Source organism: Tubulanus polymorphus, chromosome 5 (genome assembly GCF_964204645.1).
Source record: "Tubulanus polymorphus chromosome 5, tnTubPoly1.2, whole genome shotgun sequence".
Lineage (NCBI taxonomy): Eukaryota > Metazoa > Nemertea > Palaeonemertea > Tubulaniformes > Tubulanidae > Tubulanus > Tubulanus polymorphus.
Window position 1 is genome coordinate 1,530,695 of NC_134029.1, and position 17,733 is coordinate 1,548,427.

At 37.9% G+C, this 17,733-nt stretch overlaps 2 protein-coding genes across 3 annotated transcripts; one reads left to right on the plus strand and one right to left on the minus strand.

Moving 5' to 3' along the window:
- Positions 1-230: 230 nt before the first annotated feature.
- On the plus strand, positions 231-3,550 carry LOC141905892 (uncharacterized). The gene is made up of 4 exons (XM_074794975.1): positions 231-339; positions 715-887; positions 1,357-1,475; positions 1,995-3,550. The coding sequence occupies exons 2-4, from the start codon at positions 829-831 to the stop codon at positions 3,284-3,286; spliced, it is 1,470 nt and encodes a 489-aa protein (XP_074651076.1). The 5' UTR covers positions 231-339; positions 715-828; the 3' UTR covers positions 3,287-3,550.
- Positions 3,551-3,788: 238 nt separating this feature from the next.
- LOC141906498 (multidrug resistance-associated protein 1-like) lies at positions 3,789-17,582 on the minus strand. 2 transcript variants are annotated; one of them, XM_074795821.1, is made up of 29 exons: positions 17,440-17,582; positions 16,761-16,937; positions 15,858-15,983; positions 15,231-15,368; positions 15,018-15,137; positions 14,700-14,761; positions 14,466-14,603; positions 13,731-14,063; positions 13,458-13,635; positions 12,830-13,084; positions 12,665-12,730; positions 12,341-12,478; positions 11,028-11,168; positions 10,708-10,859; positions 10,491-10,617; positions 10,202-10,378; positions 9,674-9,841; positions 9,146-9,335; positions 8,955-9,060; positions 8,610-8,742; positions 8,302-8,536; positions 7,751-8,061; positions 7,143-7,342; positions 6,812-6,938; positions 6,628-6,729; positions 6,313-6,459; positions 5,578-5,903; positions 5,019-5,213; positions 3,789-4,707 (listed from the first exon to the last, which is right to left on the minus strand). In XM_074795821.1, the coding sequence occupies exons 1-29, from the start codon at positions 17,473-17,475 to the stop codon at positions 4,596-4,598; spliced, it is 4,716 nt and encodes a 1,571-aa protein (XP_074651922.1). In that variant the 5' UTR covers positions 17,476-17,582; the 3' UTR covers positions 3,789-4,595. The 2 variants fall into 2 exon arrangements, with proteins under 2 accessions (XP_074651922.1, XP_074651921.1); XM_074795820.1 differs by lacking the exon at positions 11,028-11,168 and adding an exon at positions 11,806-11,952.
- Positions 17,583-17,733: the final 151 nt, after the last annotated feature.

Below are 17,733 nucleotides of genomic sequence, written 5' to 3' on the forward strand. Positions count from 1 at the left end.
CCGAGGAATTATGAACTCGATCCATTAATGTTGTTGTGATATTTTTCAGAAGAATGCGGCGCCGATGCTGTTTTCGTATCGACCGACGATAAAGTTTCGTTGAACAGCGGTTTACAAACTCTGAACAGTAACGAAAATAAACTACGTCTACCGTCGTTAGGCAGTATTTCAGACATCGATATCGGGGACAGTATTCAATCATACCACCACCAGCAGCAGCAGCAGCAGCACCAGCAGCAGTATCATCACTGTCATAAACAACAGCAGAATAATAACTGTTCAACTATAGATCATCAGTCACTGGCAGCATCGCAACCAGCAGCAGATCAAAATATTCAGGTTCGATGCGTTGAATCAAATTATCTTCTTTAACAGGGGCAGATCTACGGTCTGCTTCAGATAGGGGTGCACCGCTAAAATAGGGCAGCCACATATATAATTGGAAGGGCATCCACAAAGAAAACTCATCGGAAAGAATTAACTCATTTTTTGGAAATACAGAGAAGCAGCTTACGTATCTTAGGTGCCAATTTAATATTTGTCATTTTCCCATAAAATTACAACTCAACATTATAAGGAGATGGTGTCCACCCCTGCACCCTCCCCTTTGATCCACCCCTGTAAAGAAGAAACTTGCCCAAGATTTTTACAAATTGATTCAAGGATCAGAAAGTCCTGAGACGCAATGAATATCGCGTTAGTTTTGTATTTCAGATTCGTCCTCTTGTTTTACACACTTGTTTCTGGGAAGGATGTCGTTTATTCTTCGAGAAATTAGAAGAATTAGTTTATCACGTGACGACTGCCCATGTGAAACTAGATTCAAACATGGAGTATGTTTGTATGTGGGACGGTTGTACGAGGAAGCGTAAAGGTTTTAACGCCAGGTTTGTCCAAGTATTTATTCCACCTTCTCTTAATTTCGAATTAATTGTAGAATTTGAACTAATTAAGAATGATAAGATAAAATCCCACTATTTACAGATTAAAAGAATTTAAAAACAAGAATTTATTTATTAAATCTAAAATATTTAAAAGACACGACGTTTCGATCTCACCCTAAAGATCATCGTCAGGTGTGAGAAATAGGCTTAAAACAGGGGTATATATACTTACTCAATTAACCTGTCCTCCTCTGTTTATATACCCCTGTTTTAAGTCTATTTCTCACACCTGACGATGATCTCTAGGGTGAGATCGAAACGTCGTGTCTTTTAAATATTTTAGATTTAATAAATAAATTCTTGTTTTTAAATTCTTTTAATCTGTAAATAATGGGATTTTATCTTATTATCCGTTCACCACGTTTGAGTGTGGTTATCGTTCTATTAATTAAGAATGAATTGTATTTTGTAGGTATAAGATTCTAGTACATTTGCGAATACACACTAATGAAAGACCGCATCAATGTGAAATATGTAAGAAGACTTTCACCAGAGTTGAAAATCTGAAAATTCATAATCGTTGTCACACAGGTATGTGCTGTATTTCCTCACTCGGGCAGGTCACAGGTACTTAGAAGCTGGTTACATAGCGATAATTAAAAGTTCATTGTTACTATGGTATTAATAATAATAATAATAATTAGTGCTTATATAGCGCCTTTCCAATGAATGCTCAAAGCGCTGTCACTCAATTATTACCCAGCTTCTGTTACCAATCCAGTACATTCTTACTCTCCCTGGGGAGATGCAACACCGATACGCTGCAGAGTGATCAAGGCGTCGTCAGCCAGTAGCAATTGTGAATTAATGCCTTGCCTAAGGACACTACAGCACAGCCGGGGTTCGAACACACAACCTCCCGATTGGGGGGCGAGCACTCTACCACTAAGCCACACTGCTCCACAAGCCACACTGCTGGTATTTATCCAGCGGTCATCTAGAAATCAACATTTGAGCAATTGGGCCCTGAATTTTCAGTTTGATGATTAATAATCGTCATTGCGAAGTTTTTGGAAGTAATTTGACTGATAGGTGTTAAATGTATTACAGGTGAAAAGCCGTATGTTTGTCCGTATGAAGGATGTATGAAAGCGTACGCGAACTCGAGCGACCGATTTAAACACGTACGTACTCACGCTCTACAGCAGCCATACTGCTGTAAGATGCCCGGTTGTAATAAACGTTACACCGACCCGAGCACGTTGAGGAAACACGTACGAGCTCATAAACACTATACAACGCGACCGGAAATCGGGGAATCCCCGCCTAAACGACCGCGTCTCATCGGAGCAGAGATACCGATCTTACCGGCTTCTCAAATCGCTCAACAATTAATGACTGTCGATAATTCGTCTTTCGGTTCGGGTTTCAATACGAGACACAAGGATTTTACACCGCTCTTAACAGCGCCATCTATTAGTAGAACGAGACGTGATCACATTCTCGAAACGAACGCTTCTTCAAAAACTAGCGACGAAAATAAAACTGATTTCGTTCGTAAACTGACGTCGTCTCGTTGTAATTCGAGAATCATCGCGACCGAATCGGGTAAAATCGCCGAACCTCAGGTGCTCAGTCCGACGTTTATAGTGTTAACCGACGGCACTACGAACACACCGCCAAATCTGACAAACGAAGTTGTCAAAGTCGAAAAAATCGAACAAAAACCGTTTGTGAATACTCGTAACGAGTCATCATCGTTTTCATCATCGCAATCATCATCGTCACTTGCAACGACGGAGCAGACGGGTAAGAGTAAAGTACGGACAGCGATCAGGTCGCTATTAAACTCGCGCCTGAATACGGACACCGATACAGATACGAGCACCGTGCAATCGGTGATGAAATCATTATTCAACCCGGTCGTCGACAACAATACAATCAGTTGTTGTTACCCGGCAACGACGACGAGAGAATCGTCGCCGATGTTGTTTAATACGTCAAGCGGGGGTAACCGTGGCGACGAGTTAACAATTAGATCGATCATGAGAACGATGTTTACGTCGGAGAATTCGAATAACAGTTCAGTGATATCACAGAACGAGTCGTCGACCGGCGAGTCGTCGACTAGTGGCGAGTCGTTAACCGTTCATGCTATTCTGAAATCGTTACACACATTCATGGGTTCGTCATCGTTACCTGGTTCTCTGCCCGGTTCATTGCCCGGTTCTCCGCTACCCGGAATATTCCTTTTGAATTCTGAATCGGATCCAGAAAATAGTTTAGAATCGACGACGACAACTTGTCGAAATGAGGATAAATCTTCACCGTCCCTCGATGAGGATAAATGTCAGGAAATACCGTTAGATTTAACTCAGCAGTTAGCTGAGGATTTTACTTAATTCAATCGTGTTCACTTTTGATTTGCTTTGTCCCCGACATGTATGTTGTTTTCCCGGACTATTCCCTGACATGCACGTTGTTTTCCCAGACTTAATCTGCTAAGAATCCAATCATTTAACACAGTCAATTATATAAGACATAGATGAAAACTGTTTGTATATCTGTGATGTAGCAATCTCAACAGTTTCACGCTCTCGGGCAGGCGTTGTAAACATGGCAGGCGTTGTAAACATGGAAGGTAGGGGTCGCGTTGTGTTATTCTACAATGGATCTATTATGATTATAAGTTTATATTGTTGTTAATGAAAATAAAGAAAATCTTAGTACTTAATTAAATCATATTTTTGATTATCATATGTTCTTATCTAAATGACGTTTTGAGATTTAAGAGACTTAAGAGTAAAGACTGGTCGATAGTTAAACTAAAAGCCATTGTTTGAGAAAATCACTTTGTTTTATTCTCAATTTTCAATACAATTATATAATATATTATATACTACTGCAATACATTTATAAATAGATAATTATACAGAATATATATAGAATTATGTTTATATTTTACAAAATTGATGTCATTGGTGCTCGGACAAGAAAAAACACTAACACTACGGTACTCAAAAATAGGACAAAAATCCAGTGAGTTAGTTACAAAAAATCTACTATTCTAATCATTCGAATTCATGTAAAAATAGAATAGTTCATAATTAAAGATTATATATGACAAAATATTTATCAACCTAAACTATAAAATTCATCACAAGTATTTTTGATCTTATGGAGGGTTTATAAAATAGGCTCTCATTATTTGGCATTGCGAAAGAATTTGGCACATTCCTCATTCAGTGAATCATTGATATGAATAGTTTAGGTTCCAATGTACTGACCTCGGCTTCGAAATATTCATGTACAAAAACTAGTAGTGTAGAAGTTCAAATAACAACTGACCTGGTCTAAACTACAGGAGACTGCATTTACCCCGCAGTCAATTGCCTCAGATTATTACAATTTTTCATAATTCATCGTGATAACAACCCATCCCTGCTCTGACTCCCCGTAATTCACGTTCCTTTAAAGAGAATTTATTGATCCTAAGAGATCTAAGGCAAGCGGAGTCTACTGTACATATTTACTATATCACATAAAGCTCTCGAGTGTTTAACAAACCTCTATGGAATTATGACGAAGAAAGTTCAAAATATCTAACAGTTCTTTCAGACACTCTTTAAGAATGAAATATATTTCTGGATGCAGAAATTGTGAGGAGGATCTGACGAATACTGGTCGAGCACGTAACATTCAAACAGCGTGTTACACCAAACCTGCATCTTTAGCCATCTTGTAGAACATACTATTCTTGTCTTTCAACAATTCTGTCGGCGAATCGAACTCTTTCACGTTTCCGTAATCAAGCACGAGAACTCTGAAAACAGGATTAAATACCGATAATACCTAGCTACAAATCATAACCAGTAACCAGTTCAACAGGGGCGGATACAGAATTGCTGAAAGGGCTGGGGTCGCCCATCTCTTAAGAAAAAGGGCACAAGACGAGACAAACATCAAAAACTCGATGATAATTTAAGACACTTCCCAGTAGCTACTTAGTGAAATAGAAACAAAAGGCACCATATAGCTCAGTGATTAATCTCTCTAAATTCTCCTATAACTGGGTCTAAATACAGGTAAACATTCCGATGAAATTAGCAAAGAAGGATTTTTCAAATTACTTACCTGTCGTTATCCATGATAGTATTGAGTCTATGAGCGATGGTCAGTATAGTACAATCAGCGAACTCTTTTCTTATTGTTTGCTGTATTAAATCATCAGTTTCTAAGTCAACGGCTGCAGTCGCTTCGTCTAATACTAATATCTTAGTTTTGTGCAGTAAAGTTCGCGCTAAACAAACCAGTTGTCTCTGACCAATACTAAACAACAGAAATGTGTATCATTAAGCCACAGATATATTACCGCCCTTAACTAACCGTTACACGTTTAAGAGGGGTAGCCACCCCCTTCGTTTTTACATCCATCCCTCTAAAAATCAGCCACCCCTTATAAAATATCTGCTGCCCCTTCCAGAGAGGATATCAATATTCTATCAATGTTGATAATTGCTTTGAAATATATTGAGCTACTGTGAAAAATAGAAGAATACACCAAAAAATAACCTTAAATATTCCAGGGGATCTATGTGTTCTACTTCGGCAGCCACTACGAATGAAGCCCCTTTAAAAATCCAGCATATTGAGAATGCTGTCATATACAATGTATAATGTAATTACTATTTACCTCAAATTCTGACCTCCTTCCCCGCATTCATACTCGAGCCGTTCGCTCAAACTCTGTACGAATGTCTTCAGATGAGCGTGTTCCAGAGAATTCCACAACTGATCATCGGAGAATTCATCAAACGGATCTAAATTCATACGCAGCGATCCGGAGAATAGAACGGGATCTTGCGGTAAAATGGTCAGTTTCGTGCGTAGTTGATGTAAACCGATTGAAGCGATGTTGATTCCGTCGATTAATATTGAACCTTCGGCTGCTTCTATCATCCGGAATAAACACAGCGTCATCGATGATTTCCCGGCTCCGGTTCTTCCAACTATTCCAACCTATAATTAAGACTTTCTATTCAACAGCTATCAAACTTGTTGTGAGGTTTTCTCTACAGCCAGTGTGGATTCTAACTTTGGAAGCTAAAGCTTAGAGATCATTTTACCAGTTCCACAGTTTCGTGTTAACTCTTGAGTAGAGATAAGTCATTTTCAATGAGTAAAAAGAGTTCAAAGAGTCAAATCTTAACTCACAATTGTGGAACTAGATCCAGGGGATAAAAGGCCACCAACAGAACCCAGAACAGATTCAGCAGTTAGACCTGCTAGACTTAGTAAAAGCAGTATGTTATGTGAGCAACTAGACCCAGTTTCAGTTGAGACTCATGTCGACAAGTGGTCTTAAATCTGCACCTAGGACAATCATTGCTTCCATGAGTTCAGAATTAGGCGCTACCGTTGTATTTACCTTTTCTCCACCATTGATGCGTAGATTAATTCCATGTAGAACAAGTTCCAAACCTTCTCTGTATCGAGTTTTATATCCGTCGAACGCAACTTGACCTTCTTCTGGCCACTCAGGATCCAGGTTTGCAGACGGTTCATACCAATCAGCCTACAATAACGTATAGATATACCATTCAGGAAAATTGAAAAATCACACATGAAATACTTGGAAAAAAGATTGCAATTCTTAAATTATGTCACAGTGGGAACAATGTGTAAATTTATAACAAAACCCGCAAACTGAAGTCAGTTTTCCCAATGAAGATATTACACATACCTCAGTAGGAGTTTCAGCATATTCTTTCACTCTTTCAACCGATACGACATTAGTTTCTAGATCACTAGACATTCGCACCATCCAATTCAGAGAACTTGTTATCTGTAGATATTCAAATAAGTCATAATCAAAATGCGAAAATGGCAGCAGCGCACCTGATGAGGAATAGCTATGATCTAAATACCTGAAGAGCGTAAGAGATGGATAGACCGACGAGTCCACCACTGATTGAGCCACGACCGATGACAGCAAATAGAGCTGCAGATAATACAATCAAACTACCGACAAATTCTAAACGATATCCCAGCCACCTACATAGATAGAATACAACCTCTTTATATTAACCATACTACCCTTCAGGCAGACGGACAGATAGGTGCACATTCAGACACACACAGACGGACAGACGGACAGACGCACACAGAGATACACGTACACAGACAGTTCCCTATCTATTGAAATTCTAGTTGACTAGTAGAGTATTTTACTAATGGAATGATTGAAATTCACTGAACCTGTTTGAGGCGATTCCAGCGAAATAGAATATCAGATTCTTATCGACTCGTCGAGCTGATTCTAATTGGAATGCTTCTTGACGACTGTACGCTCTGATCGTACTTGCTCCGGTGATTGTTTCGCTGAAATTCACGTATATCGGAGACCGGGTCGTTGATTCAACACGTTTCAACTGACGAGACGTAGGGATATAAAATCTCTGAAACATCGAAATCCATTTCAATTGTTACATCCATTTACATCATAGTTTCCAGTAAAGGAGCATTCAATAAGTATCAACCTCAAAATGTTTGATATCTCCCTCATCCCCTGTACCATTGTTGTACCAAATTAAAACCCTCCAACCACCAACAGAGGTACCCGGTAGTCACCAATCGCCACTATTTGGTGACTACCGGGTACCTCTGTTGGTACTGTATTTTGTTGATGAATAAGTGAACATCAATGCAATTGAGAATGATCTTAATTTTTGTAATTGTGTTTTCAAAATTTCGGCGGAAAACCAGGGTTAAATATTATAGCATTGACTGTACATTTTGAATGCAATTAACTAATTGAAAATAAATTAATCTTAAGATCTTTTATCAGCGATGAAGAGCTTTTTTACCTGAACCATATAATAAAATATTCCGAGTGGAACGATAACAGAAGCGAACAACGGAGTACTGAAAACAATTATAATCAGAGTACTGATAACTGTAAACAGCGTCGTGAGGAACTGTCTGAAAACCTGCGGCAGCAGATTATCGATCGTTTCGATATCTCTCGAGAATCGGTTAACGATTCGACCGATCGGAGTCGTATCGAAGAACGACATCGGCGAACGCAGGATGTTCTTTAACATGTTTAGATGTAGAGTCTTTGAAGCGAGAACCGTGCAGTAAGCCGTGCCCATCGCGTAGACCAATACAAACGCAGCTACAAAACAGAATCAATGAATATCAGTTAAACCTCACCGGGTTCTGGGTCCAGTAATAGTCATTACTGAAGTCCAAAAGTGGAAGAAGAGTCAGAATTCCCTGTTTTCCCCCGACAGGGAAAAATTAATTGGGAATTCCCTAATTTCCTGATCAGTAAGGATCATGAACTCAGTACTAAAGACAAATTGATAATTTTTGAATTCAAAATGTAGCAACTCTAATGTAAGATATGACGCACCTTGACCGGCACCGAGGCCGCCGTAGACTCCCAGATATAGATCTCTAGTCGATAAATATAACGAGGAATTAGTCGCGTAAGTTCCATTAGTTAGAATCGGGTCTTCAGTCCACATAGAGAGCCAAACATTACTATAGAGCGCGCACGCTTGATAGCCCAGGAAGAAAACCAAACTCGGTAAAATCAGTCGGTATTGAAGAGCTTTCAAATATGTCAAAAACACAATCCATCTCACCTGAAAATCAAACATCAAATATCACCGGATATTCACAAATATCAGTTCTCACAAAGCTCCATCAATAACTTACTTTTCCAGTTTCGGATTTTTCATCTTCGATGAGTTTATCCTTTTTCTCCGCTCCATATTTATCATTGCAATCGATCTTTTTAGGTGGATCTTCAATCGATTTACGACGACTCAACGAACGAGATAGCTTACGTCTGCAAACAAAAACAGAGGGATCGTTCCAGACTGATTCCAGGCCGCTGATAGTCGGAAGGGGTGATTCCGGGCAGCAGATTGTAGTTCAGGGCTGCTGATTGTCTAAAAAAAAGTTGCAGATTCCAGGCTGCAGATTTTGGGAAGGGGGTGGTTCAGGGCTGGAAATTGATATCCTTGTATTTTAGTGTTTTCAGGGCATAGCTCTACTGACCTGCGTCTAATAGGATTCTCTCCTGCCTCATCTTCAGTTGTTACCTCTGTCATTGTCTCATCGGCGCTTTCAACTTTCTTGAAAATATCATCTTTCAAAGCAGCGACTGCAAAATACAATTCGAAAACAAGTTCATCGAAGGAAATCTACAATTTCTCAAGTTTTTATGAAATTTCTCAAAGACGACATACTTTCTTCTTCCTCATCCTCGGAATCTGGGTCCTCCTGAATCAGATACTGTCTCAATAACTGAGCGCATTCACCATTCTGTGAAACAAGATCGCTGTACGTTCCCATTTCTCGGATCTCGCCATTTTTCAAACAGATGATTAAATCGACTTTCGGCAGCCAGTGTAATCCATGCGTTACTAAGATACGCGTCTAGAAAAACAAGAACTTATTATCAACGTTAGTAGAATAAAGAGACAATAATCATGTATGTACAGTAGTGTAAAGACTCTTCTTTAACAAGATATTCAATGTATATAAATGTAATCTAACGTAATCTTTGTATTGTATATAATTGTTATCTGAAGTGAAAATAAATTCATATTCATATTCAGACATGAAAAATTTAACTAAAATATATTTTGGAAGAACCTTCAGTTTCTATCAAAAACGAAATCCTTTTCCGACTTCTTACGTATTTTCAAGGCATAACCGCAAACCACTTATGCTGGTTACATTCTGTCGATTTAGGCAAAGTTTAGTCTACTAACCTTTTTAGCGAGTAAACCAGTTTTACCGATGACTTCATCGAAGATGTGTTTACCGACGTGTGAGTCGACGGCTGAGAGAGGATCGTCTAACAGATAGAGATCAGCGTCGTCGTAAACGGCTCGAGCTAAATTCACTCGTTGTTTCTGTCCACCGCTTAGATTTATACCCTTTAAACAACACGAGACCAATATAGAAATAAATAATATCCAGATCTGAGGGTCTTACCAATTGTCAATTAAGGATTTCCATGAAATTCAGATCTTGTCTAAAGCAGGGTCCGATCTAAGCACTTGTCCGATTGCCCGGGACAAGTATCATTAGGGCAAGTAGGTTATCATTATCACTTGTCCTCCAGGCTAGTGCATTTTTATAGCTCAAAGCCATTTCCCAATAGATACAACAGTTGGACTGCTTGTGTTAGGCAAGCAGATATTTGAGGGGGCAAATAAAATTTCAGATATACTTGCCCCCGGGCAAGTGGTTTTTATTCCTTAGATCGATCCACCCTGGAATCTAGCGATACTTACCTTTTCACCAATTTCCGTTTGGTCTCCACCCGGTAATATCTTTAGGTCTTGTTCAAGAGCACAGGCCTGAACTACCCGGTCGTATTTATTACAATCGACTTCATTCCCGAATAATATATTATTACGAACGGTTTCATTTTGAATCCAAGCCTGTTGAGCGACATACGCCACTTTACCCTGAAACAAATTACAGTCAATCTCTAAATATCTTATTGTTAAGGTCTTCATGTTTACTGAATTATGTTAATCATGCAAATTTGTCTCGAAAAAAGTTTACAAATGAACTCACGCGAACGTTGACGAAACCGTCGATTTTATTCATTTCACCGAGCAGTGCAGATATTAACGATGATTTTCCGGCTCCAACCTGACCAATAACAGCGCACAGACAACCATCAGGTATCTTAATGTTTATGCTATAAAACAATAAATTCCGACGTATCAGATCAGAAGAGATAAACAACAATAAGATTCTACGTCAGAATTACTATGATTTCTGAACTTACTTTTTCAGGACTTCCGGATCATCTTTTCCCCAGCTGAAAAAACCGTCAGCAATTTTAACCGGATCTTCAGCGAGAGGATTGTGAAATACGTCGTCTTCGTTTATATCATCGTTCTCTAGGAATCTATTTACACGTTTGATCGAGACACTAGCCTACAAACAGAATATCACACGCTACAGCCGAGAATTCTTCAAAATTTCAGAAAATAGGATTTAATTCATGAAAATCACAGCACAAAAGATATGAATAGTTTCAACAAATTTGACTAACTGAACACCGCATGGCAAAGTGAAATAAATCTCAATGAAGCCGATACTCACCATGACGAGGTATGTTATAATAGCAGGCAGTAAATTCATAGGAAAACGAAGAATGTTAAATAATGACAACGAAACAAAAGCGTTTTCAGCAGTTAAAACATTCCCACTAAGCAAATACGCAACAAAACTCGTTAGAGTCACCTAGAAGTGGAATAAAACATGCGTGCTAAATATTACAATATTCAGAAAGCGTTAGTTCGACCCAAGTGTAGCAAAATAGTTCGAGCAGAGTTCTTACAGATCATGGAATTCAAAATTCCTTCGCATCAATTATTTCAAGATATCATCCTCATTGATTCTTCTCAAAGAGGTTCCTTATGTCACTCGTCGCCAGCAACAACGACAAGACACCAAAAATTCAAATTCCTTTTCTTCGAATTTCAAGAAAAAGATATCAGAATTCCGTGATTTTTCCTGATCATATGAGAACCCTGAATAGATCTAAATAAAGTTTGAAAGCATGTTACCTTTAACCACAACAAAATACATGTACCATATTTAGTTTACCACACATGCTTCCACAGCTAATTAATAAATCAGCCAGCAGATAGAATACATCTAACTTCACCTTATAGATGAATAGATACATAAACCATAAAAGGTTTGAGGTTAATACGAGTATTTTGTCGCAACAATACAATACGAGTATTTTGTCGCAACAAAAGTACCATCAAAATTACTATCGATACAAAGAGATGATATCTGTATTGAATCTGCTGTTATTGAGGTTAGAACAAGCGTAAAACATGAAGTTCTCTAATCTATCGCTTAGACTTACAGTAACCAGATACGTGATGATCATAGGCAACAAATTGAGGGGAAATCGTAAAATATTGAACAGAGAAATCGAAACGAAGGCGATATCAGGAGACAACTGTTTATCAGGATTCACGAGGAGATACGTGACAAATGACGCCAGCATCACCTATACATAATTAACATAGAACAAACTGTAAAATCATCGGCAAACACAATCCTTCAAATCTACCTATAACAAGACCTTAGGATTTTTTAGGGGATTTTTCCAAGCTGCTCTTATTTGTCTCTATGCGGTTATCTCGTCAGTTATTTGTCTCTGTCCTCTCTTCATGGCCCGGTGGGTTAGGTGTTTGACTCTGAAAGGTGGTGGGCTCCAGGTGAACCCAATAGGGTCAACAGGATGAAGGAAGGGAACATAAGCAGAACAAGAGCCATAACTCGTACTGGGATATATGAATGATTTTTCAACAATGTTTGTAAGTGTGAAAATCGGCATTAGTTTTTCTCTTGTTTTTTTAAATGGTACTCATGGCTAAAACTACGTAGATACTTACAATGTAAGGAGCACAGGTCCAGACAAATGTAGTGAATGCACTGAGATACTGAGTCTTACGTAAGTTGATCAACTCTTTATCACGAATTTCGGATACTTTGTTCTGGAATGATTCTTCCCAAGCATAAAGCTTCAAAACCTAAAATAAACATTACACAAGAAGAATAGAAAGCAATTTCATTGATAGTTTATATGACTCAATTCCTCAGTTCTCGGTAAAGTTTGAATCTTATTTGAGCTATGATTAGTTTATTCCAAATTCTTTAAAACTTTAGTCAAAATTCAATCAACAACAGTGGAATCGGATCCTGTTATTTAGACTTACCTTTATACCATTCAGAACCTCATTCATCAATTTGATTCTACTGTCTTTCAACTGCATTTGCGTTAACTGAAATAACAGAGATATAACACATAATTTTTTCAGTCAATATTTTACACACTTCTGACCCGAACCGAATTCACGATTAAAACACAAACATAAACAAACCTGTAGACTTCGTTGTTTAGTTGCTATCACACCGTTTAGGGGCAGCAATAGAACCATAACAGCAACACCGGCGAGTACGGACGGACCTAATTCATTCCATAGCTGCCAAACTGCCAGAGTGATCTGTAGCGGACACGACCAAACCATCCACAAATATCCGGCTACGTCTTGTAATCTCTGAGCGTCGACCGACATTAAATTGACGATCTCTCCGACGGTCGAGGTTTTACGAGCTTCGTTACTCATCGTTAAAGCCTGAATGAATAACAACAAATCAATTCATAAATACTTCACAAATATCTAGAGTTACTGTTGGTTTCCATAGACTAGCGACTGTGTAGAAAAATTAGTATTTTTCAGCAAAAACTCATAATTAAAATTAGCACTAATAGAGGATTGAGGTTTCAAAAATGCTTCAATCCATTTTCAAAATAAAATATACACGTACCAAGGTTACAATGAAGCTAGAATTTAAAATCAACAACTCACTGATTATATTCTAGCTGTTACAGGCAGAACATCATAACCTTAGTATATTCTTTCAACAGCTGTTACTTATTTGTAAGTGTGGGTTTTTTCTTTTCAATTGAGTTAAATCTCAATGACACCTATCAGAAAAAGTACCAACCTTTTTATAGATGGCAGCGATGACAGCAGATTTCACACGCATTCCGAGAGTCATACCGATATGGAATAACTGATGAAAGAAAAACGATTGAATGATCGCGTTGAAAAAGAACAGAAATGCGTAAAGGAATCCTTTCCATTGTTGCATTCCTAAATCTTCGGTATATCCAATCAGTAACCTACGAATATAGAAATAAACAATCAGCTCTGTTTTTGGCCCAAAAAATGCCGGATCAGGCACGTGCAAAATTTCACTACAAGCCACGCAACTCACTTGAGAAGTAGAGGGTTCACAAATGTCATGAAATCATAAATGAGTTTACACAAGTGAGCTTTAAGCATCGTCGGTCCGTAACATTTCACCATCACTTTAACCAACGACGGATGCAATTCTTCTTTCTTCGTTTTGCCATCCTCGATCTTTACGTCCACCCGTTCACCGTCGTACCCTTGTCTACTGCTGCCTCTGCTACTGGTGCTCGTTAATAACGGAGTACGTTCATCTTCACTGATCTTCATGTTATTACTCGACGTTCTTCGGCGTTCATCGCGACTGAACGCAACATCTCCGTTCACCTCCGATCTTCTTCGTTCCAAAACTATCTTACTGAAACCAAATCACACCCTTGTTGTAGAATGCGATTAGCTGATGAAACCGGTTTTATAGACTGGCATTTACTTAAACCCGGGGCCAGTTGCTCAAAAGGCGGTTAAAGCTAACTAGCTGATAAATACCATAGTAAAAATGAACTTTTAATTGTCACTATGTCAACTATGCACTGGTGAGCAACCAGTCCCTCGGAGTTCACTCAACTGAGGCCCCTATGAGCCCCGTAGTGATTTACAGCCAAGATTTTAGCACTAGGGTCCTATTTCAGTTGTAGCTTAGGTCTAAGGCCGACTATGTTCTTTAGCCAATCTAACAACTTCAGATTAAGATTTACATCCACTTTTAGACTTAGGACTTTGCAACTGGACCCTGGCCTATCATTGGGAGATTTTGTCTTACCGATGTTTCCGGAATTTTGAGAGTTCAGCGTTCCAAGCTTTATCCAACACAGGAGCGTTAGTGACTGTTAAATCACGTGGATTCAAACTCCACATATCTGACTCTTCTAGAGGTTTCTTATAACCAGTGATTATAACACTGAAATTAACAATTTCCAAATTAACAAATTAACAAACATAATAAATGTTTTTATTTGTTCAATTTGTTTGGATCAAGTTTTTGTCGATTCTTTACCTGTTCATCCACCAGAATGTGATTCTCGATAAAAATGATGATTTTACTTCGGGACAGAGATTCTGAAATTAGATGAAACAAGAGTTGAGTTTTTATAAATACGGTGAACTACTGCACGGTAAGCAAAATTCAGGGTGGGTAGATTATACAATGGTTAATGCACTGAAAGGGTTAAAGCTCTATCAGTTTTACTTCGTAATCGTGATTTTTATTCTTCAATATAGAAATATTTTTTTCAGCATTTTTTTCCGATTAGAAAGCGTCATACTTCGGAGAAAACCTTGACTAGTTTTCAGTTCTCGACCCCCAAATACTTACCGGATCTTGATAGATACCAATTCTAGATAACTTTTCAGCGAACGACGATAACACAATCTCGATCAATAGTAACGTAAAATACATATAAAACGTCACAAACCGAAACATATCAGTTATACCCTAAAAAATAAGACAAACATGTCCATAGTTCATACAAATACAAAGCAACTTCAAAGATCTTCTTTAAATTAGGATATTATCTAGAAAACCTACCTTATTTTGGGCTGATACTATTTTGGAATAAAATGGCACTATCGCAGTTACAATTTGAAGCACCCAAAATAGGAACATGACGCCAGAAGTGATGTATCCTTTGATTCGTTCGTATTGCATGAGTCCAATAGCTGCAATCTGTCAGGGAGTAGCAAGAAAACAGGATGAACGAAGGTTTACAATATCGTGAGACATTTACAAAATGAAACATTTTAGATTCATTGATCTTTTATCATACACACACGTACAGATCATAGCGATTATGGCTACATCATGAAATATCATATGAAGGGATAAGGGGACACGAAACAAAGACAACCTGCTCAATAGCCCCGTGGAAAAAGATTAGTAGATGGTCATTAAATAAAGGTTGTTAAAAAGATTATTTATTTGACTTGTCTGGTCAAATCTACAACAAAACTGTAGACACACCACTTGTGAGTAATGACACATATAGTCTGGTCAGTGCAGTTCTTAAGAATACAGGTATTCTAATGAATGAATCATTGAATAAACCTAACATATTCTTTAATTGTGTTATTTCAATGAAATCACTAATTCAACAGTTCAAAAAGGTCACAACTTAAATGCAGAATTCAGTACGACGCTTGGTGTATGTGTACTTACATAAGTCAACAGTTGTATAGTAGGAGTAACAAAATAGACACTAGCTGGATCATCGCCCGATGCATATTCACTTATAGCTTTTAAAAGATCCAACAGCACGGCAAAACATATAAATATACCAACAATCTGAAAATCATATAACATTTTCAGTTGAATAAAATCATCTTAAGTATATATATTTCAATTTTAGACATGAGAATTAAAATATTGATGAAAAATATTAGTCAAACTTAAGTCAATTATAAAACTATTATAAAAGAATTATTATCATCTTAAGATTACCTTGAACTTTTCATATTGAAAATTAATGAATTCATCTTTTCGACAATAATCTCGATGGAATTATCATTTATGACGGTGATTGATACTTGAACATGAATTACCGGTATGTAATAAGGTCACCGTAGATCGAGGAAAAATCAGCCGAAGTGTGGGGGTGGGGGTGAAGGAAGTATTGCGCCACAAATATTGATTGAACTCAATACTATTTATTACAAAACTACAGATAAATTTACAAGTTGGGCAGAAATAGAAACACTATCATTTATCAGAGTTCAACATGATAAATAGTCACTCTGGTTTTGATCTTTTATTGCACAACAATTACCACTTATTACGATATAGGCTATGACATAATATGTGACCCAATTCAAAAAGCTATTTTAATCAATCGGATCAACTTGAGATCACTGTTTAACTGAGATGCATAACATCAAAAATACATGAAGAGGATGTAGGCTACTTTTGATAACATCCAAACGAGATATCACTCAAGCATAAAGATCTGACTAGAGCGGAGTCTTCTGTACTATCCAACTCAAGATCACTCGAATCTTCGTCATCCAGACTTATGCGGAGTCTAGATTTTAGAAATAAATTGTTCAAACAAATATTTTGACTTACTGTTTTGGCAATGCTCAGGTTACTGAGGTATACAACTGGCAGTTTTGATGACTTCAGAATGTAAAGATATACGGGTAAAACAATCCATAGGAAACCACACGGAACCCATTTTAAAATGGTTTCCTTGAAACAAGACGTAAAATCTGGCTGAGTCGTATTCCAAGTGAGTGTCACATTCTGAGATAAAAAATTCAAAATCTACATTCAATTCATTTCAGAGACTAAACAGTTACTCAGTCACTCAATATTTTTATTGCTAATTCAAGAGATCCAGCATTCCAAAAAGTTTTAATTTGAAGTTCAGATAGGGAACTGGCCAGGGTGTCACTAATGCAGTTTACTTCGTCACCTCCCACTATGAGGGGATAGTGTAATGTAGGCCTACATAACCATAGGGACACATAAGGCGCAGTTCAGTTTCTTAGAGGGGACATTTCTAGAGACTAGATTGGATCTTAGAACCAGCTAAAGTAAAATAAAAAATGTTATTGAGGGCTGCCTTTATGAACTGATTATATTGTCGTCAAAGCAGGCCTTACAGGCCAGTTTAATGCCTGGTGTCAATAAATAGGTCATTCATTTCAATTCACCCCGAGCCGAAAACTGTACCGAATAGAATGACACACCAGGTTTTTTTGAATGATTGGACTCGATTCTAGCTTTTGACGTTAAAACTTACCCAAAATTCTGAACCACAAAATCCTTCAAAACTCATCTTGTTGATATCAAACAGCGTATTTATAGTTATTGAACGTGTTCAGTCACATCACTGAGAGCTGACATTTACTGAACCAGCGTAAAACACACACCCGTGAAATTACCAACCAGCACCGCGTACTGAACTGTCAAACTTCTAAATTGACTAAGGATGGCTCCCAATATACCAAACCCACAGAATCCATTCGGAGCCGCCCGCATGTCGCGTCGGGTGAATATCGCTTTTATTCACCTGAGGGCGCTTATTTGTTTACAA

Excerpts from the sequence above, each read along its gene's own strand:
- LOC141905892 (XM_074794975.1), top strand. The coding sequence starts at position 829 with ATGGAGTATGTTTGTATGTGGGACGGTTGTACGAGGAAGCGTAAAGGT. Across the intron at positions 888-1,356 it reads CGTAAAGGTTTTAACGCCAG|GTATAAGATTCTAGTACATT; the intron begins GTTTGTCCAAGT and ends TGTATTTTGTAG. Across the intron at positions 1,476-1,994 it reads TCATAATCGTTGTCACACAG|GTGAAAAGCCGTATGTTTGT; the intron begins GTATGTGCTGTA and ends AATGTATTACAG.
- LOC141906498 (XM_074795820.1), bottom strand. The coding sequence starts at position 17,475 with ATGAGTTTTGAAGGATTTTGTGGTTCAGAATTTTGG. Across the intron at positions 9,842-10,201 it reads AAACGGAAATTGGTGAAAAG|GGTATAAATCTAAGCGGTGG; the intron begins GTAAGTATCGCT and ends TGTTGTTTAAAG. Across the intron at positions 9,336-9,673 it reads CTGGTTTACTCGCTAAAAAG|ACGCGTATCTTAGTAACGCA; the intron begins GTTAGTAGACTA and ends TTGTTTTTCTAG.